This window comes from Podarcis pityusensis (assembly GCF_964106645.2).
Source record: "Podarcis pityusensis genome assembly, chromosome: 3".
Taxonomy (NCBI): domain Eukaryota; kingdom Metazoa; phylum Chordata; class Lepidosauria; order Squamata; family Lacertidae; genus Podarcis; species Podarcis pityusensis.
The window spans coordinates 17,763,663-17,789,010 of NC_138026.1; the positions used below are offsets into that span (position 1 = coordinate 17,763,663).

The 25,348-nt window shown below is 47.3% G+C and overlaps 1 protein-coding gene across 2 annotated transcripts; it reads right to left on the bottom strand.

Annotated features, from left to right (window-relative positions):
* Positions 1-3,651: 3,651 nt before the first annotated feature.
* Positions 3,652-25,348, bottom strand: OSR1 (odd-skipped related transcription factor 1). 2 transcript variants are annotated; one of them, XM_080997524.1, is made up of 3 exons: positions 25,063-25,348; positions 9,071-9,751; positions 3,652-4,778 (listed from the first exon to the last, which is right to left on the bottom strand). In XM_080997524.1, exons 2-3 carry the CDS (start codon positions 9,715-9,717, stop codon positions 4,643-4,645), a joined length of 783 nt encoding a protein of 260 aa, XP_080853650.1. In that variant the 5' UTR covers positions 9,718-9,751; positions 25,063-25,348; the 3' UTR covers positions 3,652-4,642. The 2 variants fall into 2 exon arrangements, with proteins under 2 accessions (XP_080853650.1, XP_080853649.1); XM_080997523.1 differs by lacking the exon at positions 25,063-25,348 and adding an exon at positions 24,236-24,349.

A 25,348-nucleotide genomic window follows, 5' to 3' on the forward strand; every position in this document is an offset into this window, starting at 1 on the left:
CTGTTCTCATCCTGAAGCAAAGTTCTTAACCCGAGGTACTAGTTCTGGGTTAGCGGAGGCTGTAATCTGAAGCGTCTGTAACCTGAAGTGTATGTAACCTGAGGTACCACTGTATTTTAACTAATTTTTACTATTTTTTCTGATGTTTGTTTTACAGTGGTACTTCTAGATATGAACGGCATCCGTTCCGGAGCCCCGTTCGCATCTAGAAGCAAACATAACTAGCGACAGCATGTCTGCTCACGTGCACGTCGCTTTTTGACACTTCTGCTCATGCGTTTGACGTCATTTTGAGCATCTGCGCATGCACAAGCAGCGAAACCCGGAAGTAACATGCTCCATTACTTCCGGGTTGCCGCAGAGCGCAACTCAAACGCGCTCAACCCGAAGCGGATTCAACCCGAGGTATGACTGTAGTGTATTTGTGAAGTCCAGTGCATAAGAGGAGTGTTTTCCTCTTGTTTTTGCACACTAACTAGAGGCTGCATACATACTAAACATTTAAAGTACATTTCTCCACAAAGAATCATGGGAACTGTAGTTTAGCACACACACACCACACACACACACAAGCAGCAAGCTCCCTTCTCCATTTGTTTCCCAGAACCAGAAGAGGGCTGAAACGGGCAGAGTGGTGACAGGCTTCATGGAGGTGCACTCTCTGATTGCTTGGGGAAAGCTCTGGAGAAGAGGGTACTTAAGACAGCTGTGGGAAGAGGGGACTTTCAGTCTCGGCAACTGATTTTGTGGAGCAAAAGCCAAGCCTTATGAGGAACGGTTGAAGGAGCTGGGTATGTTTAGCCTGGGAAAGAGGAAACTGAGAGGAGGTAGCCTTCCTCAAATATCTGAAGGGCTGTCACATGAAGGATGGAGCAAGTTTGTTTTCTCCTGCTCTGGAGGGCAAGACTCAAACAAATGGCTTCAAGTTGCAGGAAAGTAAAGGTAAAGGGACCCCTGACCATTAGGTCCAGTTGTGGCTGACTCTGGGGTTGCGACGCTCATCTCACTTTATTGGCTGAGGGAGCCGGCATACAGCTTCCTGGTCATGTGGCCAGCATGACTAAGCCACTTCTGGTGAACCAGAGCAGCACATGGAAATGCTGTTTACCTTCCCGTCGGAGTGGTACCTATTTATCTACTTGCACTTTGTAGTAGGTTGGCAGGAGCAGGGACTGAGCAACAGGAGCTCACCCCGTGGAGGGTATTCGAACCACTGACCTTCTGATCGGCAAGTCCTAGGCTCTGTGGTTTAACCTACAGCGCCACCCGCATCCCTTGCAGGAAAGTAAGTTCCAGCTAAACATACAAAAAAACATCCTTCTGACACCAAGAGCTGTTCGACAGTGAAACAGTCTCCCTCAGGAGGTTATGGGCTCTCCTTTGTTGGAGGTTTTCACGCAGAGGTTGGGTGGCCATCTGTCATGGGTGCTTTAGCTGAGATTCCTGCATTGCAGGGGGTTAGACTAAATGAACCTAAGGTCCCTTTCAACTCTTAAGATTCTATGAAAACCACCAGGAATAATGTGCTCATTAGGCCTGACACTCAGCCATGTTTGTGGAGATTGTGTTTTTGCTAATGAAGAGTTAATTCCAGCTATGTCCTGTGTGATTACTGAGCATACTCTGACAGTGGGCCGGTCCTGGTTCAAACAACAACGGACATTTGAGCATCCTCCAGGCCCAACCCCTCTCTGGCTTCAATTTGATAGGAAGAAGAAGAAGAAGAAGAGTTTGGATTTGATATCCCGCTTTATCACTACCCGAAGGAGTCTCAAAGCGGCTAACATTCTCCTTTCCCTTCCTCCCCCACAACAAACACTCTGTGAGGTGAGTGGGGCTGAGAGACTTCAGAGAAGTGTGACTAGCCCAAGGTCACCCAGCAGCTGCATGTGGAGGAGCGGAGACGCGAACCCGGTTCCCCAGATTACGATACTACCGCTCTTAACCACTACACCACACTGGCTCTCCCACTCCCACTCCAGGTGCCTCCTGTGCCTTATCTCTCAGGATGGTGTTATCCAGACTCATTTTTAACACTTGGAGAAGCCAGAGAGGGAAAAGTCCACAGTCTAGGCCACTTTCTGAAGTGTTTTGATCTGGTGTTACAATGAGCATCCACGTTTTGAGTATGTGGATGGATGGAGCTGGGGTCCCCTTGTGGAAACAACTTCTAAATAGGTAGCTTAGGGCTGCAATCCTGCACAGGCACTGTGCTTGCCACTGCAGGCATGCACTTCCCTGGGAGTAAGCCACAGTGAACATAGTTCTGAATTGCTGAGCATTTTAAGTAGTGCAGCCTCACAACAACAACAACACCATCCATACATTATTGGTATGCCTGGAAATGATTGTGTAGGGTTGCCATATGTCAAACAGTGAAAATCCGTACATTTCAGCGATTTCTGCCTGGACACTGCTTCCGACTGGATATATCCAGGAAATTCCGGGTGTATGGCAACCCTAGATACTGATATTGTAACAACCTGAATTTTAATATATTAGAACCAGGCAAAGTGTGACAAGGGACAAAAGAGACTTAAGCAAGTCCTTAAAAGATTTGTGTGCTTTATGGATGGTCCCTGGCAGTACAATCCAGTATATGCTGTAAAGGTAAAGGACCCCTGACCACTGAGCCTAGGGCTTGCCGATCAGAAGGTTGGCAGTTCAAATCCCCGCGACGGGGTGAGCTCCCCTTGCTCAGTCCTTGCTCCTGCCAACCTAGCAGTTTGAAAGCAAATCAAGTGCAAGTAGATAAATAGGTACTGCCCCAGTGGGAAGATAAACGGTGTTTCCGTGCACTGCTCTGGTTCACCAGAACCAGCTTAGTCATGCTGGCCACATGACCCAGAAAAACTGTCTGCGGACAAACACTGGTTCCCTCGGCCAGTAATGCGAGATGAGCGCTGCAACACCAGAGTCATCCGCGACTGGACTTAACGGTCAGTGGTCCCTTTACCTTTACCTTTACCCTTGAACATACAGGGATTTTACTTCTGGGCAAACTTGCATAGGATTACACTGGTCAATGGTTCATGGCTAAATTCTTAAGTCTGTTCAAGCAAAAGCCTGTTTTAAATTGATTTGCACTGCAGCCTTATGCATATCTGTTCAGTTGAATGGGGCTTTCCTCCCCCCCGCCCCCCACCTGCAAGTATTGCAACACCCCATTGCAATACTATAATGCTCCATCTTAATCCTGCAGTACAGATTTGGCAGCCCAGTCCTATGCATGTTGGGACCCAATCCTATGCATTTAGTCCCCTGCATTCACTGTCACCTCCAAGTATGCATAGGATCACAGTCTTCGTTTGTTAACTTGCAATACAGACCTTTACATTTCTACTCTGAAGTAAGTTCCACTTAGTTCCATGGGGCTTACTGGGACGTGGGTACAGGACTGCTGCCTTTATCTGTTAAAGTTAAGACCACATTTAAATTAAAGCTGTGCTTCTCGAAACCAAGGTCATTAACAGATTCAGTGTCTACAAAACAATACCAGATAGTAGCCGCGTAAGGTCTGGACAGAAATCACGGGCTTTGCTAAAAGCATTTTTAACAGAGGGAGTGAAAAGGTCACCCAGCCATGTTTGCCTGTAAAATGCCAATTTATTTTAATACTAAAAAAAAAACACACGCACGCACACAAATAAATCCAGTGATAAATGTTCATTATCAAGAATCAGCATAAAGTGCCAAATAGCAATAACTTTAACCAAAAACATATTGGAATGTCTCATTATTATTATTTACACTGCTAAGGAGGGTGGGAAAGACAACTGGGGATAAAACTCTCAGGCTGAGATTTGTCAAATGCCCCCCACCCCACCCCATCAATTCCATTCACTCCCCATCCAGACACATGCTAACTTGAAAGTACTACTAAAACCATACTGGGCACAGCAGTCACTTTGATTTATTGTTGTCAACTTTTGCCCACTTTCGGTGTTTTTATGTTTTGCTTTGTTTAAATAAATCCACCAGTGACAAACCACTCCCAAGGCACTAGACCACAAACAAACAAACAAACAGAAACCCCAGGATGTTTGCCAGTGTGCAGGAAGGAGACCCACTGATGGGAAGACTTGGGTGTTAAAAATCTGTAGAGAACAGCAAGATCCATTACATGGGAGGGTCATTCGCTTCCTTTCAAGCACAGAGTTTATCAGTGATCTTCCTTCTCATCTCAGCAGTGCCTAAAACATGAAGCCGATTTCTCTTTAACCATCTTCTGGATTTTCTCTTTGGAAGTATGATGAACGATAAGCCTTTTAAACAGTCACACACAAGCATACAGAAAGGATAAAAATTTTAAAAATTAAAGAAAAGCAAAAACTTCAGGAAGCTATTTTGGGTGTTGTTTGCCTCGTAACACAATGAAAATTCCTCTCTCCAATACTTGAGCACCACCTTTTGACGTAAAGTTTAGCAGAGTCATGCAAGGTTTACACTCCTCTGTGTAACTCGGAAGCACCCGGGTTTTTGGGAAGGCTGGCTGCGTTTGTATGCAGAGAGGGGATGAGTTTTTCTTTTCTTAACAAATTTAAAATTAATAGTGTTCAGTGCTCCACAACGTCTCTGTCAAGAATTTGGTCTAAATTTCGGAATGCCGGGTGTGGGGTGAAGTTCATGGGGGCTAGAAGCTTTAGCATTTCATTTTCGAAGGTTTAAGTTCCTTTACTTGTGTGTGAAGTGTCTTGTGAACAGCTAGAGTCCTGGATTGGCAAAATCCTTTCCCACATTCTTGGCACTTAAAGGGCTTTTCTTTAGAGTGGATATATCTGGGGAGAGAAAATAAGAGAGAAAGAGAGAGAGAGATTTTAGATTTGATCAGATGACCAACATACATTTCTGTCTTAACTTGCTACAGTGGACAAGTGGAAGGTCAAAGTTTTGGTGAAAGTTCTCAAAGGGGAACAATGATATGTTGAAGAAAAATCTAATAGCAGGGCATATGGACCTGGAAATTCCACTTTGAGCCTCCTGTGTGCTTCTGTATATCATGGAGAATTCAGTACATGGAAGTTTTTCCATTCACATCAATATATAGTTGTTCTCCAGGTTCAAAGGGAGATGTTTTTGGAGGCATCTTCTCAATTGAACTAAATGGGATCAAACACAACCAGAGCTCCCTTGCCTACACGAGGTAATTGGATTGAAATGCTCAGCTGCAATTTAGCACACGATAAATGCACACAGTTTCCAATGATTTCAATAGACTTGGGATCTACATCCTGTATTTAACTGAAGTAAGTCCTGTTATGTTCAGTGGGGCTTACTTTCAGGGAAATGGATGTCTGGTTAAACCCTAAAAAAGCACACAAACTATAACTATATTTTGGTGTGTGCCCCTTGAGTTGAAATCCCTGGTTTGTACATGGACTGTCCAGTTAGCCTTGGATAAAGGGAGATGAACCATGGGAAATCTGTGTTCAGATCTCCAAATACTTTTCTTTTTATCCCAAAACAGAGCTCCAGATTTGATCAAAGCAGCAGTGATGAGAGAAAGGGATTGAAAACCACTATTAGCTCCACAGCAGAAAACATACAGGCATCTGCCCCCGGTGTAAGATGAGAACCATCGTAAACTTACAGTTCACCTTAACTAAATGCATTGTTATAAAGCTTCTGTAGCAGGGCAGTCTATAAATTAAATAAGTAGAGCTTCAATCCTATGGGATCTATTACTGGGTGTTGCAGTTTCTTTCTTTCTTTTTAAGTTCTTCAGAAGTTCACTCATGCTTCCCTGCACAAAATAATTGTCAGCAATAAAACAGAGGGGGAAAACAATTGTTGGGAAAGTCCTGAAACATTGAAAGTAGAATGAATATGATGTTTAGGGGGATATGATCCTTTCAGAGGACAAAGGGACTGTCCCATTGATGAGTTTGCCATGAATCTAGGTTGGTACCTTGGCACATATTTACACTGCTCATTTAAACTGGCTTGAAACCAGTTTAACTGTCACAGCTTCTTCTAGAGAACTGTAGCTAGCATAATTTGTCAGGGTGCTGATCAGGGGTGTTATTAGGAAAGGTCAAAAGCCCCCAGGGCCTGATCCTTTTACCCTGGGGTCTCAGATCTCTTGTTCCTTATTTTACATTTTGCTTCCAGGGCTGTGGCAAACTGCAATTCTGGTGAGACCCACTCTATTTGCCCAGAAACCTAAAAGTACACCTATGCATAGAAATTAGCATACACAAAGTCTTGCTGCCATCTGCCCCGAGACTTTTAAGTTGTCAGGGACACTCCTGTAGCTGAGACTTTCTCTGATGTCCCTACCATGTCCGTAGTTCCTTGGCTGAGAGACACAACAGTATGAAATCAGATTAAATAGGTAGCATAGACATGTTTTTATTATAAATAACTGGAAATGTTGGAATCAGTACCAGGTGGGGACTGATTTTATCATAAATGAGATTTTTTGCTTATTTTTCTCTACTACCTGCTTTGATTCGATGAGCATGCCAAACCTACATATAATATCTGAATAAATAAGACTATTTGCAGACTAAGATTGCAGTCCTAGTAATCAAGAACTGAGTCTAGCTGGGCATTAGGCTGCTAAAACGTTTGGTGTCTTCAGTGGGTTTCATGCACATAATATTCATGAGTTGCCCTAAAAAATTATCACTGTGCAAAAATAGAGGGAAAGAACATTGCATATATATAACAGTGAGTTCTAAACAAATAAATGCCCTGATCCACAAAGGAGCTATCTAAGTCTATCTGTATTTAAGCATCTTCCTTCATTCCTTAATCCTAAATGGGACTAAACTCGCAATCCTGTAAATCCCATTGAACTCAATGGAACGTGCTTCCACAATAATGTGCTAAGGACTGGGCTAAAAAGGATTTCAGCTGAAATACGTGGCTTCATTTAGGCTGTGGGTAGACTTGGAATCCAAGTGAGCTTGTTATTCATGAAAAGTGTAAATGCACACTCATTTTGTCTTGTATAATTAGTAGATAGAAGGGTTTGGGGCCCTATGAGAGTAGAAGAGCACATAATGAAGACTGAGGTTCAACCCTCAACATCTGCAGCTGTTAGAAGGATCTTAAGTTGGTGGGCTTGGAGAGACCTCCGTCTGAGCCAGTGGAGAGGGCTTCTGCCAACCAAAGTAGGCAATATACTGTGATAGGTAGACCATTGGTCTGACTTGGTACATACAAAGCCCTTCCTATGTTCATAAGGACCTTTGCCACTGCTATCAACTTCTGTTGGTTTTCCCTTGCATAAGCAGTTATCTGTACATCTATATGTAGGAAGGCCATTGTCCCTTCTTGAGATTGCCATCTCATGTGGGGAAGAGTAGGGTAGTGCTTGTGGACCCTGCTCCAACCCCACCCTCCATGCATTGGAAAAGGTCTGAAGCTACATGCATGTTGGCTCCTTACATGGTTTAGAACCCTGATTGCATGGCAAGTCATGTGATAGTCACTAGAGGAGAAGACCAAATAAGACTTAAGTCAAGGAAATCAGATATCAGGACCTAGGACCTACCAAGCCCATTAGCATCTCCATTGGTCCCCCTACCACACTCTACAGCAGGGATACCCAATGCGGCAACCTCAATATCTCCTATCGTTCCTTGTCATTGGCAATGCTGGCTGGGGCTGATGGGAGCTGGAGACCAATGACATCAGGAGGGTATGCTTATCTGCATGATCCACTGGTGAATCAACTCTAGCTTGTCATTTAACAGCCCAATCCGATTCACGTCTGCCCAGAGATAAATTCCATTGAGCTTAGATGAGGCTTACTCCCAGATTCATAGGACTGCAGCCTGCATCAGCAGTGCTCACACTTGGGAAGGGAAACAATCATCAAGTATAATTTTGGCAGTGAATCCTCTCCTGATGCTTTCTTTTCCTCCTGCCCCTGACAGGGTTTCCCTCACCTGGGATCTGATCCAGGAAGTGAAACGCTAGCTGTGCAGGGCGGGGAGCCTCAGGAAGAGGAGTTTAAGGAATGAATGTTTGTTGACCACCATGATATTCTCCATGGGGATTGTGGATGCAACCCCTGGTCATCTGCTCAGAAAACAGCCTTCCAGCCAACATCAATGGTACAACCCTGACGCAGGTGAACTTTGGTGAAATAATGTTATGCAATTACGAAACCCAAAAAACTCAATAAATGCATTTTCTGCATAAGAAAGAGAATATGAGATCCTTCACACAGATCATTACTCGCTTGGGCATGACAGTAGGAAACCGGATGTAATAGTAGAGCAGGTGTTGAGCGCCTCACACTCAGGGGGTAGGGGTGCTGAATGTGGTCCTCCAGGCCACGAACCCTTTTTCCAGGTCACACCTCTCACTTGCCTCATTTCATCTCCCAAGTGTTTTTTGCCTGGCTGGAATGTATCACTGAACTCTTGCTTGCCTGAACCTCAAGGTGAAAAATAGTTCCCAACCTTGCAGTAGATGGAATATGTCACTTTACAGATCTGTTACTTAGCTGAAATTTCAGCTAGGAAACATTTTTGGATTTTCCAGCTCTGCCTGAAGGAGCATCTCCACCGCCATCGTTCAGCCCAGAAACTGAGGTCCACCTCCAAGGGCCTTCTGGTGGTTCCCTCTCTGAGAGAAGTGAAGCTACAAGGAACCAGGCAGAGGGCCTTCTCAGCAGTGGCACCCGTGCTGTGGAATGCCTCCAATCAAGGAGATAAAGAATTACACAACTTTTAGAAGGCATCTGAAGGCAGCCCTGTATTGGGATTTTTTTTATGTTTGATGTTTTATTATGTTTTTATATGTGTTAGAAGCTGTCCAGAGTGGCTAGATGGTCAGGGTATTATTATTATTATTATTATTATTATTATTATTATTATTACTACTACTACTAGCAGCAGCAGCATTAAAGTCACAATGGAGAGTCACCATTAAGCATATCCAAGTATTACCTAATGTGTAATGGGCATTTTTTACTGAAGTAGCACCATCTCATTTGTCTGTGATAACAGTTATGCACGACATATAACTGGGTATAGCTACTAGATGAGACTCTGTAATTGTTGGCAGTTAAGATGGGCTTCAGGAGACAGATCCATTAAACGCTCAGGCCTACCTGTGATCCCTCAGGTGATCTTGTCTTCTGAAGGCCTTGTGGCAAATGTCACATGTGTACGGCCTTTCGTCCGTGTGGGTTCTTTCGTGGATCAAAAGGTTGTACGACTTGGTGAAGTGCCTGCCGCAGAATTTGCACACAAATTCCTTCTTGGTTTTGGAAGGTAACCTCCCCCGCGTGGGTTTCTTCTCCGGTGAAAGCTTGGTCACCTCGAGCAAGGAGCCCAGGCCCGGAGGGGAGCCTTGGCTATCGATCTGTCCCAGTTTCGAGTGGTCCTCCTGAGTGGCTGCCACAGCGAGATTGGCAAAGTCAAATCGGGGCTTGGCTTTGAGCGGCATGTTGGCAGCTTCGTGTTTGGGATGGATGACATGCGGGAAGAGAGGGAAGGCGGGCAGCTGGAACCTGGCGTCCACCAGGCTGGCCACGCCGGGCACTTTGGCGAAGGACGAACGAGGCAAATGCATGGCCGGGTAGCCCAGGGTCCACTGGTGAAGATGAACGGCGTGGAGGGCGCTGAAGCCATAAAGGTTGGGCAGATGTTCCGAAGGCACGGCGGGCAGGCCATTGAAAGCTTGCAGGAAGGAATAGTTGGTGAGCTGGAGGGAAGGGTGGATGGGCACTGGAGCTGGCAAAGTCTTGCTACCCATGATAGCAGAGAAGCCTGGCAGCAAAGGCAAGTGCCTGTAAGAAAGAGAGGAAGAAGGGAGTGGGGAAACACACACACAAACGTGTCTGATTACTGGATGGAACAAATAAAGCTGTGAATCCGAAAGACCCTTGTTCAAATTTCACCTCTACCATGAAATCACCAGAGGGGGTCATAGACAAGCCTGTCTCTCTCAGACTCAGCAACCCACCCCCATCTGCAACGACATGGGGTAATAGTAAGGATTCCAAGGATACCAGTGGGGTAGCCCATAGTTGGTAGAGCATGAGACTCTAAATCACAGGGTCATGTGGGTTGGAGCCCCACGTTGGGCAAAAGATTTCTGACATGCAAGGGGTTTGACAAGATGCAGGGGTGCCAACTTGAATAAAATATTGGGGGCCCCAGGTAAGCCCCATTCTGCATAATTGATCATGTGCCTGGAAAGCTCAGTGGGTTCGAGTGAGGTGCTGACAAAGCCAAGGTTGCAGATTCATTCCCCGTATGGGGCAGATGCATATTCCTGCATTGCAGATGATCCTCAAGGTCCCTTCCAACTCTACAGTGCTATTATTCTATGACATGGCACCCTGACACCATTTGAATGGCAATGCCCATCAACTTTGGGAGGTCAGCCCCCCTCAGATATTTTATTGGGAGGGTGGAAGGGACCTCGGCCCCCTAGGAGTTGGTTCCTATGACAAGATGGCTCTCATGATCCCAACTTTGCAATTCTATGAATGCATGTGAAGTGCTCTGAACACTTGTAAGTGCTATACAAGCATTGTGTACAGTGGTACCTCGTGTTACAGACACTTCAGGTGACAGACACTTCAGGTGACAGACTCTGCTAACCCAGAAATAGTACCTCGGGTTAAAAACAGGATGAGAACAGAAATCGCGTGCCAGCAGCAGCGGGAGGCCCCATTAGCTAAAGTGGTACCTCAGTTTAAGAACAGTTTCAGGTTAAGAACAGACCTCCAGAACGAATTAAGTTATTAACCAGAGGTACCACTGTATTCTTATTTGTTTTTTAAATGATTTATTTAAAGTATAAAATGCCTGCAAGAATGTTTCCTGTCCCAAGTAGAAAGTAAGGATGGGCAGAAACTAAGAGAGGTGGGGGAGAAGTCCGCAATAGTGGGCAATGAACAAGATGAGATCTTTTGTAGAAACCACTGGCACTCTCGGCTGTGGCTCCAATTCACAAGAAGCTGCTGTTTGCATACTAAATGTATAATGATCGGCATCAGACCCTGTGCTACCCATTGCGAAGGAGAAGGGAAAGACAGGAGATTTGGGAAGCAAAGAACTGGTGTCCCCAAATGTTTTTGCCACAGTAATAATTGGCAGGAGTTTCTAGCTTACATATAGGAAGAAATGCCCCTTCTGGAAGTTGGTATGGATAGCTGTGCCCCTGATTTCTTGATGGTAGAACTTCTGCTACTCTTTAGCCACCAAAATTAGCTTCCTCTTGCCTAATTTAACAAGAGCAGAGTCTTATACTGAATGTAACTAAGAGACTCTATGATTTGGGGGGGGTGCATGTTCTTTTGTAATTTAGTAAAATCTTTAATAAAAAATATTTTCCCCAAAAAACACAAGAGCCACTCAGCTTCTCAAGGGACACCATCGATACAGAGGCAACATCACAAAAATACCTTGTTTCTTGGTCAAAACAAGGGGTTGATGGAACTGCTTTTTTCTTGCGTCATCCCCTAAACGGCGCATAGTAACACGCAGGTTCTGTTCCCATTGGCCCTAGGACCTTTGGACGCAACCCAATCCTAACAGATGCGCTGCAAACCCGCCAACGCCCCTTGGCCCCACCCAAGAAGGTGAGAGTCCAGTTTGGTTTTGGAGACCAGGCAGCGCGAGGTCCGTGTCGCTGCTGGCGAGAAGACCTGGAAGGCCTGGACCTTCATTCAGGCAGGAAATTCCCCGCTTTGCTCGCGGCTTCTCTGCCCTCTCCTCTGCTCCCCGCTCCGCTTCAACTCTGACCTCCAATTTGCTTCGGAAAGCAGAGTACAAGGATTTAACATAGCTGACTTCAAAGCTCTGCGTCGGGGCCCCCTCCTTCCCTCGCCTCGTCCATTGCTACAAAACGAGACAAAAATCCCACACACCCCATTAGGGGTGCCAATTTGAATAAAAGGGGGGGACAAGCCCCACCCCGCATAATCGATTACATAGGAGCCAACTGCCAGGGGCCGAGGCATAGCTGTCAACTTTTCCCTTTTCTTTCGAGGAAACCTACTCGGAATAAGGGAATCTCCCTTTTAAAAAAGGGAAACGTTGACAGCTATGGGCCGAGGGGGCTCCGGACCCCCCAAAAAATATTTGAGGGGGCTGGGCCATAGCCAGAATTTATTTTAGGGGCAGGCATTGGGGGGGGGGGCAGAACCGAGTTATCTGCGATGCGGTTGGTCAGATAGTTAAGTTTTTTTATTTATTTACTTGATTTAGGGGGCAGCTGCCCACCCACCACGCCCATGGACGACGCTCCCCAGAGTTGATGGTCATTGCCATTTAAATAGTTGCGTTATGTGGTTGATTATCGGGGCGGGATTTATCGGGCCCCCACGCAGTATTTTATTAAAGATTGCACATCACGCGGTACACACCATTTGATTGGCAATGCCCATCAACTTGGGGGGCGGACCCCTCAAATATTTTACGGGGGGGGGGGCGAAGACCCCCTCGGCCCCTAGGAGTTGGCTCCTACGCACTCCATTCCTTAGGGGTGAACAGGAGCCCTCTAGGCAGGGAATGGGACCGCGCAACCCTAATGCACGCCCAGAAGGAAGTCAGCGCTCCTTGTCGCTACTGTACTTCGATGGGCGCCTCCTTACCTCCTGTTAAGTGTCCATGGGATGGCAGCTGATAGCAATGGTAAATTAAGAACTGTCGCCTTAGACCAGAGCGAGAGGAAATTTAGAGGAGTTTTCTAGGCTGTTGGACGGCCCTAGGGATCCAGCTACGTGCACAAAGCGAGGAGAACGACCCGTGCGCCCTTGTGTTTCAGACATAGGAGTCAACTCCCTGGGACTAAGGCCATGGGCGTAGCCAGGATTTTCTTGAGGGGGGTCAGACTTTTGTTAGGGGGGCAGAACCGAGGTCCCTTCGCCCCCCCCCCAATAAAATATGTGAGGGGCCCGCCCCCCAAAGTTGATGGGCATTGCTTTTCAAATAGGGTGCGTGCACCACATCTTGCGATCAATTGTTCGGGCAGGACTTACCTGTCCCTCCCCCCCAAATTTTTTTTTACTCAAGTTGGCACCCCTGATTTCGGATCAGCTATAAAAGCTAGAGAGTGTTTCTGTCAATTCTGGGGGAAGGAGGAGTTTTAAGCCAAGGCTGTACTTTTCAGTCTCATTTCTCCAGCGGAAGGAGATGGGGGGATGGGGGAGAATGACTTTCCTAAGATACGAAATAAAACCTGCAAACGATCGGACTTTTTATGCACGTTGATGAAATCCAGGGCCCAATGGTCACGGATGTGATTGACACACACACCTGCGGGCTGTCTTTCAATAGGCGCGCTCGGCCCTCGGATTGAAGCCTGCAGCGTGTTTTAGGATAGGGACAAAAGACTTGGGTAGATTCGGGGACTGGGGTCAGAATTGCACTCGCAGGACAAAACGCTGCCCTTCGCTTTCAAAGTGAGAGGTTGATTTCGATTTCCATCAATCAACTAGCGCCCATCAATCAACTAGCGTCCTCCGTGCGGCGGAATGGTTAGGTTTGCAAAGGTCGCTGACGGCCTCGGCAAGCTGTCCTTTAACCAGTTATGCCGGAGTTCAGATGCTTAAGGATCTGGAGCCTGATCCGGAAAAAATCAACCCCTTCTAAAGTCTTGCAGATTTCTGCGAGATTTAAAACACGTGCATTAAGGCTGCAGCTGAAAACGTACCGTATTTCGGCGATAATTGTGCGGGAGTGCCTGTACTTTCCGTGCTTGGGGAAATAAAACAGCCCCCCAAATATGTTATAATTGCATTTACATGGGGCTTGGTTCTTATTTACGATCGTTGCACATGTTTGGGTTTAGACCTTGCTACTTATTCTGAGCCCGCAGCAGATTAACGGCTGCTGCAAAGCTGCGGCCTTTTACTTCTGAGTAAACATGCTGGGGATCGCGCTGCGCGTGCCCACAACGCAGCGCAAAGTTGCAACCAGAGAGAGCATTTGCCTCTGCTCAGCGCTCAACGAGTTCCTTTTATAGTTTGCATTTGACGTAACGGTGACGCGTAGCCTTGCCCTGTGACGTCATGCCCATGCTCCGCCACGGGTGCTTGGAAAGCTCTTGCCAAACAAAATAAAAGAAATGTGGAGGGGGGTGGATTTTGAAGCCTCTCGATCGAAAATTATTGTTGCTAAGTTTGATGTTTAAGTTTGCTTCCCCCCACAAACACACCCAAAGCGACAGCGAAACAAGAGCGCGCGCGCACCAAACTGCTGCAAAAAAGGAGCGAAGCGAAAGCGCAGGGATTGTTCACGAGCAGCTGAGATGGGATGGATCAGACGCGAAGCCGAGAAGATTAAAGGGCGACGCGCTGTTTGTCTGGCGGTTCTGCTATTCACGGATCTTCTCACTAAATATCTGCCCTGAGTCCACCTTTCACACCACTTTACATAAATCAGCCTTAAGAAAAGGCGGCGGGGGGGGGGGGGAGAAGGGAAAAGGAAAGTCTACAGAAATTCCATCGCACTGACCCAGAATAAACGAGTGTGACATTTGGCCAAGATTTGCCTTTTCTAATTGGATAAATTTGGTATACCGGTCGATTAAAACACACACGCTGCAACCTCCCCACCCCCACCCCCTCAGTTAAATTTAACTGTTTAAGGACCAGGGTGCTGTGTTTTTAAAAAGGTCTCCTCCTCAATTTTTTTTTTTTTTTTTAATTCTTCGCATCCACAGCCGCTTATTACCAAGAGATATTGCTCAAACTCCTTATGTTTAGGCCACTTTTGAAATAGAGCCGGGCAGCTGACACGCGGATGGATCCTGTTCCTTTTCAGGAGAGACGATAATAGCAGATCCCCTAAGCACCGTTTGCAAGGAAGTACGTGTCCCGTGAAATCAATAGGACAACTTCTGAACAAGTGCGTCAGAAATGGCATATTCTTCAAGGAACGAACATGCTGGACCCGTTCGCGTCCCTCCTCTTGAGCATGTGAATCCGTGCAGGGTCCAATGGGAAGATTCACTGCGATCGGAAATCGTGCCTCAGTATTTTGGTTTACAGGCTTATTTTGAAGGCTTGGTGGTGGGCGATTTATGGAATGCAGTTTAATTCGGAAGGTGGAGAGAAATCTCTGCTACGGCATATCCCCATGTACTCTAAGTCTTGCCATGTGTAAATATTTAAAATCCGATTCACAGCCCAGCAAAGTCCTTGTATTTTATTTAAACACGTGTATTAATCCTGATTCTTTTACTAAGAATTAAGGCTCCAATCCTAGGATTATGCTCCACTAAAAACAGTTGCCTTGCTTCCGTATGTGTGTGTGTTTAAGGTACGGATTTCCCAGCATATTATTATTATTATTATTATTATTAACTGTCAACGTGCTTAAGCATGCACCCTTCAGTTTTCAGAACTGATTTTTTTTTAATCGTTTTAAATCCAAGGACTGTGGTTTAACCGGATGGATCTGTTACTCGTAAATCTAGCCCTGTAAGAGAATGTCGCGCTGGGGCAAGTGTGTGTGTGTGTGTGTGTGTGTGTGTGTGTGTGTGTTTGTAAGAGAGAAAGAAAGAGTGGAGAGGGGGATAACTTTCAAAGTTTTAAGTCACACCAATCGAATAAGAAGCGGCCTTTCACCGGTTCCCCTGAAAGGAAGAGGGAAGAAAAGAAAAATCGTGATTCATAATAGCATCCATTGTGCTAATGATTTTGGTCGCTAGAAGCAGTTTAGCTTAAAAACAAAGGGCAGCCGAGAGAGAGAAAGAGAGAGGATTCAGGCTGTTACAAGTTTGCTGGCCTTGGTCCAGATCTGTAAGTTACACTTTTCCTCTGTTACAACCGAGGAAAGAGACAGAGAAGGGGACGAGCAGCTTGAGGCGGGGGGTAAGCGAGTGGCGGGACCCTTTTAGGACATCAAAGCCAACGATTCTCTGGAGGTCTGCAGTGACACTCACCCCCCTCCCCCTTGCGCTCTACTTTCCTCCCCACCGCAGAGCCAGTTGATCCTTTTATTTCGGTGTCACCTCCACCTTTCAATTCTGCTTCATGTCAACAGATCTTTATCGGCTCCCCCCCCCCCTTCTTCCCCTAAATGAGAAGAGTCTGGGAGTTCTCAACCACCTTTCCGCTGCCCTCGGTGGCAATAAACAGAGTCCCGTTTAAAATAATATTTCTTTCTTTTAAAAAAAAATATATAAAAAATTCAGGAGACACTTCTCGCTGGGTAAATTGAAGCAGCTACTCGGGGACTTAACAACTTTGGGGGTTGGTTGGTTGTTTGCAATCAAGCGGTATGTAAGTTTTGTGAAACAAAAAATACGCAGCAGGCTAACCAAAAATAAAACCTTCCCTGCCACACACACACACACACACACACACACACGACTGAGACTGCAACCTCAAACCCGCCTGGGAGCAGCAAGTAAGCCCTTTTGGACACAACGAAACTTACTCCGGAGTAAGCCTGCGTACACCGACTCTGCAGTCACGCAGTCCCATCTGCGCCGCTTTGCTTGGAGGGCAAGAATGGGCGTAGCCAGGATTTATCTTAGGCGGGCAGAACTTCAGTTAGTTAAGTATTTTTATTTATGGGGGGGTAGTTGCCCCTCTCTGCTCCCCCCCCCCCACTAGGCCCATGGGAACAAGCTCCCGTGGACTCAAGCGAAACTTACTTCCTTGGTAACCTGCCGTATAGGCCCGTGCCCAAAATCAGCGAAAAGCCTTGCAATGCGCCTTAGGCGACTCAACTGAGCTTAGGACATCATCTTCTTTTCTTACTAGAGTCCCCTTCCAAAGGGGAAGACGGGCCCCATTGATTTCAACGCAGGCGAAAGTCTATGGTCAAACTTCCCTGGACCGACAAACCCATTGACTCCATCCTAAGCACGTTTACAGTTTGATCCCAGCGATGATTTACTCCGTGAAATCCTTCCGTCCTATCGCTTTCAGTGTGGGATCGCTTCCGACCAGTTTCTAAGCTTCGGACTGAAGTGCTAGACGTGAGCCCCCCCCCCCACCTACAAGCTTGCTAGATAAGCGTGCTTAGGATCGCAGTTCCGCAGCGCAATCCAACCTATGCATGCTCACTCCGAATCGATAGTCCCGTCTGCTCTCGGTAAGTGGGTCTAACATCACCATCCCAGACGTATCTGCTCAAAATTAAGGAGGCCCCTTGAGTTCAATGAGACTTACTCCCAGGCGTGGGCGTAGCCAGGATTTTTTTTTGGGGGGGGGAGGACCCACGTGATTGGTCAGTTAGTTATTTCTGTTGTTTTACTTGATCTGAGGGGGCAGCTGCCCCCTGCCCCACCCTACGCAGGGGTTATAGTACTGAAACCGAAGCCTGCCGTCCGAGGTGTTGCATTCTACCAAGTCTTACTCAGACCAGACCCTCTGAAATTAATGAAGATTCAGTTGACACCCCCCGTGCCAACGAATAAAACATTGGTGGCGCAGGTAAGTCCCGCCCCGCATAATCGATCGCATGATGCAGTGCACATTTGAATGGCAATGCCCATCAGCTTGGGGTGGGGGAGATGTCCCTCGAATATTTTATTGGGGAGGCCAAAAACCCCTCGGCCCCTAGGAGTTTGCTCCTTTGTTGACCACCGGGCCTGAGCTTCTCCTTACAACCCAATTCCAGCTGGGACCCTAAGCAGGGCTACTTGGAAGTAAGTCCTTTGAATTAAATTTAGTTATTAAAACACACACATCCTAATAGGTATATAACAGGTTGCAAACCAAGCCAGATCCACACAGGCTTTGTTTCAAAGGACTTGCTTCCAAACGGATGTCACCACCGGGATGCGAAAGGAAGCCCACTGGAATCTACAGAGAAGGAGGGGTGTAAATCTTACCCTGTAAATTCGGGCTGTAAGTCCACCCGCATTTTGATCCTCGCAATAGCAACCAAATCCCTGCGCTTCCAATGGAACTTTGCCCGCCAAGGCAAGAAAGGTTTGTCTACATTCGGAGTTTAGCCCGGATTTGGGCCGAGTGGAACCTGTTGCGCAACATCTGCGCTGCAACCCTGTGGAAACGCAGAGTTTCCTTTCTCGCCCCTCCCCAAGCCCCCTTCAGCCGTTGCTTTCTGTCCGCCTCAAGCTTATGAGGAACGGAGGAGCATCCCTGGTGTAACTTAACAAGGGAGGGGGGCTGTTTTAGGGGAGCTCTCGTTTGTAAATCAAGTCACTTTCCGGCTTTAAAATAAAAATAAAAATTGCGAGGATGTTTGGGAGGGGGGAATTGAGAAAAACGCTGGTGCAGAAAGATGCCCCCTTTACTCGGTAAAACATAACCCTCTTTTCCCTTCCAGAGCGTCGGCGGATGCAAAGGCGCACTCGAACGACTGGAAACTGCTTCACAGAATGGTAGGGTCGGAAGGGACCCGAGGGTCATCTAGCCCAACTCCCCCCCAAATGCAGGACTATTTTGCCCAAGGTGGGACTCGAACCCACGACCCAAGATTAAGAGTCTCATGCTCTACCGACTGAGCGATCCCATTAATTTCATGAAAATGTAATTGCAATGCATTTGTCCATTGGCGTCACTTTGATCTGTATTTGAGAGACGGGAGGCCATCTCTCTTTGACTCAGTGCCCTAGTCCTCACGTGGTAGAAGATAGATAGATACCTTCGCTCCTCCTGTGGGGCTGGGAGCTGAGCGAGCAGATCTGGACGCTCCGTTTCTTCACCCCTGCCACCCTTTTTGCTGTAACTTTGTTGCTTTGGGCTACAACTTCCACCCTCCGCAGCTAGCAGAGGTGTTCTGCCTGAGGCAGGTGAGAACTAACTCTCACCCAAGCTGGCGAAGGCTGCCTTGGAGTCTCTATACGCTTTGCAGGCGATCAGACGTAACACCTGCCTGGAACGTTGCTTGCCTGGGACTTAATTTTAGGCTTCAGCAAACAGAAAAAAAATGCCAAATGTTCTTTAAAAAGAAGGGACAGGCATAGGCATTTTTATGGCATTGTAGGGCCAGCTTCAGGAGTAATTGAATTAGAATATAATAAATAATAATAATATTAGGGAGGAGGAGGAGTCCAAAGCGGTCTTCAGCACCGACATACTGCTCTATCTGTGGCTTGCCAGGCCACGGTTCTTACTTAGTGCGCTACTCCCGCGCAACTCCGATCTTATGATGCATGCTGACTCCGAAGTTGTGTTCAGCCATAGCATTGCAGCCTTACCGTCCTATCAAGAGGTGTTCCAAATCAGGCCCGAGGTTTGCATCTTAAAGGCTGCCCATCCTAACTCTACTTACCTGGGAGTAAGCCCCGCTGAATTCAAAAGAAGTGACTTCTTCGCTAGGATCGCAAGGCGCCAGTAACATCCTTTATGAGTTAAGATAAGATAGAATGCAACAAGCAATGGAGTGTTACTCGTTGGAAGCAATAAGCTCGCTGACTTTCAAAGCAAACTGTCTCTTGAAACCAGAGGTCTTGTCAAAGAAGGAAAGCCTAGCAGAAAGAGGGTTTCAAGGTGGCTGGGAGTTCAAGTGGCGGTAAGTTCCGCCGACATCCATCAAAGGCCTTTCCAAACTCACTCTATCCATATAGAATTATAGAGTTGGAAGGTGTTCCAGGGGGTCATCTAGTCCAACCCCCTGCAGTGCAGGAATCTCAGCACGCGGTGTCCTCCGCTCCAGCTATACTCTGCTCAACGGATTTACGCGCTGAGATCAATTCAGGCCTCGGGAAGACTTTGGCCTTTTGGAACTGCCAATCCATATCAGCCTAAGGCACTATGTTTTGAAAATAGTAGTGGAAATCGCATTTTTCTAAGCTTCCTCGCCGGGGCGAGGAAGTCTCTTCCCAAGGGCGAAAACCTCGCGCTGCCATTCTTGTCTCAGGACTGCAGTGAAACTCTCCCCTTAATTTTATGGTCATCTTGTGGTTAGTTTGTTTTTTAAAGTTTAAGCCTGAATTATCCACGCGCCTGGAGTATCTATTTTTTTCCCCCAACGGCGGGGGGGGGGGGAGAGGATATTTGCAGATGAAATACTCGACTCATAAATAACATGTTGGGCTCTTTTCGCCCCCCCCCCCATTAGTTCCACATGCAGAAATGGCCGAGGTAAATTAAGTTGCTGGCTTTTCGAATGATAAAATCCAAGCAGTCAAAACTCGCGCTCGCCTCTCCATTAGCGATGCCACAGGCGTCGCGAGCAAAGCCCACGGTCAGCTCAGCTATAGGATTCCAACGCGTTGGGAGTGGACAGAACTCTATGGAGGTGCTGCGTCTGGGTGCGCGCGGGGGGGGGGGGGTTTAATCTATTTATGCTCAGTTTTTTTGTTTTGACCGTTTTACAAGAAGCGAAAAATAAAAAGCTCCTCCTGCTCCAGATCCTCTAGGCCCTTGAAGCCGAGCGATCCTATAACCACTTGCAATTCATCTTAATGGGCTCTATCTCTGGGTAGCTATGTCTAGGATAGCAGTGCCTTAAATAACGATTGCAACCTTATTAAAAAAACAAGCACAAACACTTGGGAGCACCCGCCATTCATCCAAAACACAGGACCGTCTCTGTTAAATGTCTATCGATTTTTGTTTTTCATTTTTATAAAGGATTGGGGTCGTTTTATTATCTAACAAGGTTGTTATGAGAAACCTTCGTATTTCCTCCTGCCCGCTTGCGTTCAGTTTGTAAGATCCTCGGGGCAGGGGGTGCGTCGTGCGCCTTTCTATTACGTCACCTACGAAAAACGCTCACCGCGCTAAATTAAAAAAAAAAACAAAGTCGTTTCAGACGAACACGTGAAGGAGATCCCATGGATTTCCTTCCCCAAGCCAGGGTGCCTGGAGCAGCAACCCGGCCAGAACTAGAAAATAAACCGTCTCCCCTTAAACTCTCGAAGCTGGAGGGACACTGCTCGTTCGTTCGTTCTCTCCCCCGCGCCCCCTTCCATTGCTGCGAGCAGCGCAGGAGGAAATCGAGCGTGGCCTCTACCTGTGTTGAGGAAACAAAACAGGAAAGGGGAATTGGCGTGGCCGGCGGGCGGGCGACTCTCCTGGCTCCAGCCGCGCGGAGCATTCCGCTTTCTGCAAAGGGTGCGACGGGATCTCCTCAAACGGAGTTATGTACGGCTCTAATTGAGCGTGAACGAGTTAATTGCGTCCCTTAATGAGCGCTGGAAGGACTCCAGCGGCCTCTGCGCCTTTGCCTGGCGGAGCCGAGCTAAACAGGCTTCGTTAATTTCTTGCTTTCCTTTTTTTTAAAAAAATAAGAATCACGTTTTATCGTGCAATCGGTGCTGACAAGCCCCGCGGACGCCCTCGCAGTTGTTTGCTCACACACCAGAAATCAACCCCTTCCCCCTCTCCTTCCCCCCTCCTTGCACCCCCCCCCCCACACCTAAGCTTTGAATACTACAGATCGCCAGGATCAAGTGTTCACAACAGCCGTTTGAAATCGCTCCTACTGTCAAGCGGCGGCAGTTATGAGCTGCGAAACAATTCTGGGACAGTGGTCTCTCTCTCTCTCTCTCTCTCTCTCTCTCTCTCACACACACACACACACACACACACACACACACACACCCTCCTACACAGAGGAAATAATGGGGCGCTAAAATCTTAAAAGGTATCCTTGTGGCTAATGGAGGGAGGAAAGCAAAAGAGCAAACCAACAAACTGCTTTTCATCTGATGCCCCCAAATTGTAGAAATCCAAACTAAATAAACAGCTGGAGCCTAAGGCTTTGCAAGCAAGGCGAATCTAGATTTATGGGACGTAGTTCTATACAGATGCCCTTAGAAATTGGAGGTGCCAGCGTCACTTGGTTTAGGAGGCCTTCGAGATATTACTGACCGAAAGCAGCATAACCAAACTGATGCCAAGGGACTTTTGAATCCACAAATTAAGCGGCGGTGTCCTTGGAGGCAAGAGGGTCCTTCTCACCTGACGCTAAAAAGTGCCTCTCTCCCTCTGTTTCGCCCGCTTGTGTGAATGGGGATGCAGGACAGAAAACGAGAGACCATTTGTTGAGGGGACAGTTCTTGGTTTGGTGGCTTATTTCGCTTGGTTACTCTGTTCAGGGGATGGAGCTATATAGATAATAATTATGACCGTCACTTTTACTCTGCGGGATCATTATCTATTTGAGCCACCTCTGTCCCTCTCTTCGACATCCCATTAAAGTGTTTGCGCGCAGTGCATAGCTTACAAGACAAATAAAAAAAAAAGCGCAAGTCAGTCCTAAATTACTGTGCCAGTAGCATTACCACACTGGGGAATCTGGTTTGGGGAATGAAAAGGAAGACCAGGGATTAGAGGCTGCCATCCTAAACACAGCTGGATTTACTTCTGAGTAAACGTGGTTAGGATCGGGCTGCTGATGTCATGCATGGGTATTCTCTCTCTCCCCCCCCATCACCACCGCAACCCCTGACCTAAACCACATGACTTTGCAGCAACTTCCATTGGAGGAATATAACGCACTGTGGATTGCTCATGTTTACTCAGAGAGAAGCCCCATCGATATTAAACGGGATTCACCTTGGAGTAAACGCGCATCGCAACCCCGATGGTCCGCTAAACTGTAATCCAAAATCCTACGAAATAAAAAGTATCCTGTTCTGGACGGCGCTTTTGCTAATTGCAATAAGGAACCGCATTCTAGGACAGCTAATGGCGACTGGTAAAATAATAATAATAATAATGATAATAATAATAATAATAATAATAATAATAATAGCTGATTGAGGAAAGAAATAATGGCTGGGGGCAGGGAAGCAGAAGGAATGCCAAAGTATTTCAACAGTCTTCGCTTTCCTCGATCCAAAATATACATTGTTCCTGGATAATGCCTGAGGCTGAAGATGCTGACTTTCCCTCCGTCGATCACATTACTTGGAAGCTGAGCGCCACTAGAAGTGGATCCCGCTGACTCAAAATAATCATTTCAGGTCATCGAGATGGAAACTAATCTATAACAGTTTTCGGACATCTACTACTTCTGCCTCTCTCCCCCAGCCCCAAACACATTATTTACACATTAATTCTGAAAAGAGACTGAATTATTTCCACAAAGGAAGCTACTTCCCCCTCCAAAACAAAACAAAAACCCCTGCACCTCTTTGAACATGCAGACAGACATAGACGGGCGCTTTCGGTGCCAACGTTGCGCAAAGAGAGATCTGTCTGTGGGTCGATTTAAATCAGCCCGTTCGCTCGAAGTACTTCTGTTTATTTAACCAGCTGATATTCGCAGCACAAGAGTATTTCGGATTAGAGCGGCTCCCCTACATCTAGCAGTGAAAACGGATATGAAAAACACGTAAATCCGAAGAGCTGCTGAAAAACTCCTGCAGGCCTGGCGGCCCCGGGTGAATAACACGGACAGCCATCTCTTGCGTGGCAACGAGAGCAACACCCGAAGTTTCTATCCGTTTACGATTCGCTACTGGTTAAATAAACTGGAAAGGAAGAGGGCTGCATTCGAAATGAATGGGAGTCTCTTTCCCTTCAAGAGGGTTAGGATGAAAAGCCTTTAAAACGGAAAGGTTACGAAATTTTCAAGGCAGGTAAGGTGTAAGAGACAGGCCCACAGAGCAGTACTAATACAGAGACAGACCTGATCTGAGATGGATCAGAAAAGAACCCAGTGAAACCGAAACTTCTTGCCTCGCGATACCCCGAACATTTACACAGGCATTAGTCCAGTCGATTGCGAGATCCGCCATTGCATTTAAAAGTTCAGCCTTGCACGCCCTTTCAAGGGAGCCTTGCTGGGAAGGAAACTCCGCTGAAATTGGCGGGGATCGAGCGCGATTCTAAAATCGCAACTCCACGAGAACTTTAAGGTGATCTCGTGGAGAATTTTCAAGTAAGGGTGCAACCCTGTGCACATTCTCCGAAAGACTCAACACTTCCCAGTTAAATATGCCCAGGGTAAGACTACATACCTGCTGCAGAGATATCGCCCTAAATTCCAGCAATGCCAACGAATTGTGGCTGTGGTTTATATAGCAAGCAAAGCGAAGGATATAGAAATTCCCCCTTGTACTATCCAACGGCTCAGAAATCTCTGTGTACTCTCACACATACACACCAGTCCTAAATTCCTTTTGGAAGTATGCCCCCTTGATTTCGGCTGAACTCGTTTCCAAATATGCTATCTGCTTAGGACCCAACCGTTTTCCCCTCCACCTATGCGCAGGCAAGTGGGTACATTCCATATCACGCCCAAAGACGATGGTTTGTTGTTGTTGTTTTGCTATAGTCCTCAGTGGGCTATGAATAGCAGGCGCGAGCGAGTGATCGCGCAAACACACACACAAAATCGTACCCACCCACGCATAATTACGCTTGGTAGCAAAAACATACCGGTCTCTGGTGCGCGTGGAACTGCCAGGGTTTAGTAAAATCAGCAGCCCGACCCTTAAGCGCATTGGCACTGCGATCCTAGAAACAGATCTGGAAGGACGAATTCCCGACCTGCCTTCTGAGGAAACACGTTAAGGATCGGGGTCTTAAAAAAAACAAAAAGTATGCCAGGCTCAGCAGACGTAAGTTCCTCCTGGAACCAACGGGAGGAACTTCTGATAATATGGCGCGTTTAGGATGAGGACGAGGGCTCGGGTCGCCTCGTGGCCCTTGTCTGAGCGCCTAACTCGGATAACAAGCCGGATCGCCTAGGCGGGACTCGCTTGCACTTAATCCACATGTTTAGGATCGCATCCTGGTGACATCCGTCTCCCAGTGGGACTTTTATTGCCCAGTTCGCCCTAGAAGCGTGGATAGTTCAGGAACAAACTCCTATGTCTGAACGCAACGAGGCTAACTTCCCGCCAGGTTTAGGATTGCAGCCTTGTGGGGTTAGAGAGGACCAATTCTGCCAAGGGGAAGAAGGGGCATAGGAACGGCAGGGTGGGCTGCTAACTGCTGGGACGCCTGCCTTAGTCGGACCACTTAACAGCTGGCGCCGAAGTAGGCAGACCGTGCTCTGCGTCTGCAAGAAGATCCGAGCATCTTGGTAGCTCAGAGTTTATCTGGGGGGCGGAACCAGACGGCCTAACTGAACTCCGCGAACTTCACAACAGGACCTGAATCTCGTGAAGCGACCGGAGAATGAGGGCACGGGACACCCAGCCAGAAATGAGGGTTTTTTTGGGGGGTGGGGGTGGAAGTGCCAGGCAAATCTAAATATTTACCTAATCCCGATCTCCGCTCCACCGCCGGCAGATGGTTCAAGATCCTCCGTGGGCGAAACTGCACAGCTTCAAAGTTGGGCAAAGTGGTGCTGCCCGCGCCGGGCCGGGCCCTCGGCTCGCCTGCTCTCCCGCTGGCCCGCGGCAGATCCGGTGGAAGGGGCGGAGAGGCGGGCGGGCGAGCGTAGGAGCGCACCAGGTAGCGGAGAGCCTCTCCGCACCGCGCTCTTTCTTTCGGCTGACTTGGAAGGCTGCAGGCAAAAGCGCCTCGGAGCAAGGCGAGCGCCGA

Bases quoted from the DNA above. Each gene is read 5' to 3' on its own strand.
- OSR1 (XM_080997523.1), bottom strand. From the start codon at position 24,300: ATGCGCTTAAGGGTCGGGCTGCTGATTTTACTAAACCCTGGCAGTTCC. The intron at 9,752-24,235 runs GTATGTTTTTGC...TCTTTCTTACAG, and splicing joins TCCACGCGCACCAGAGACCG to GCACTTGCCTTTGCTGCCAG. The intron at 4,779-9,070 runs GTAGGCCTGAGC...TTCTCTCCCCAG, and splicing joins GATCACCTGAGGGATCACAG to ATATATCCACTCTAAAGAAA.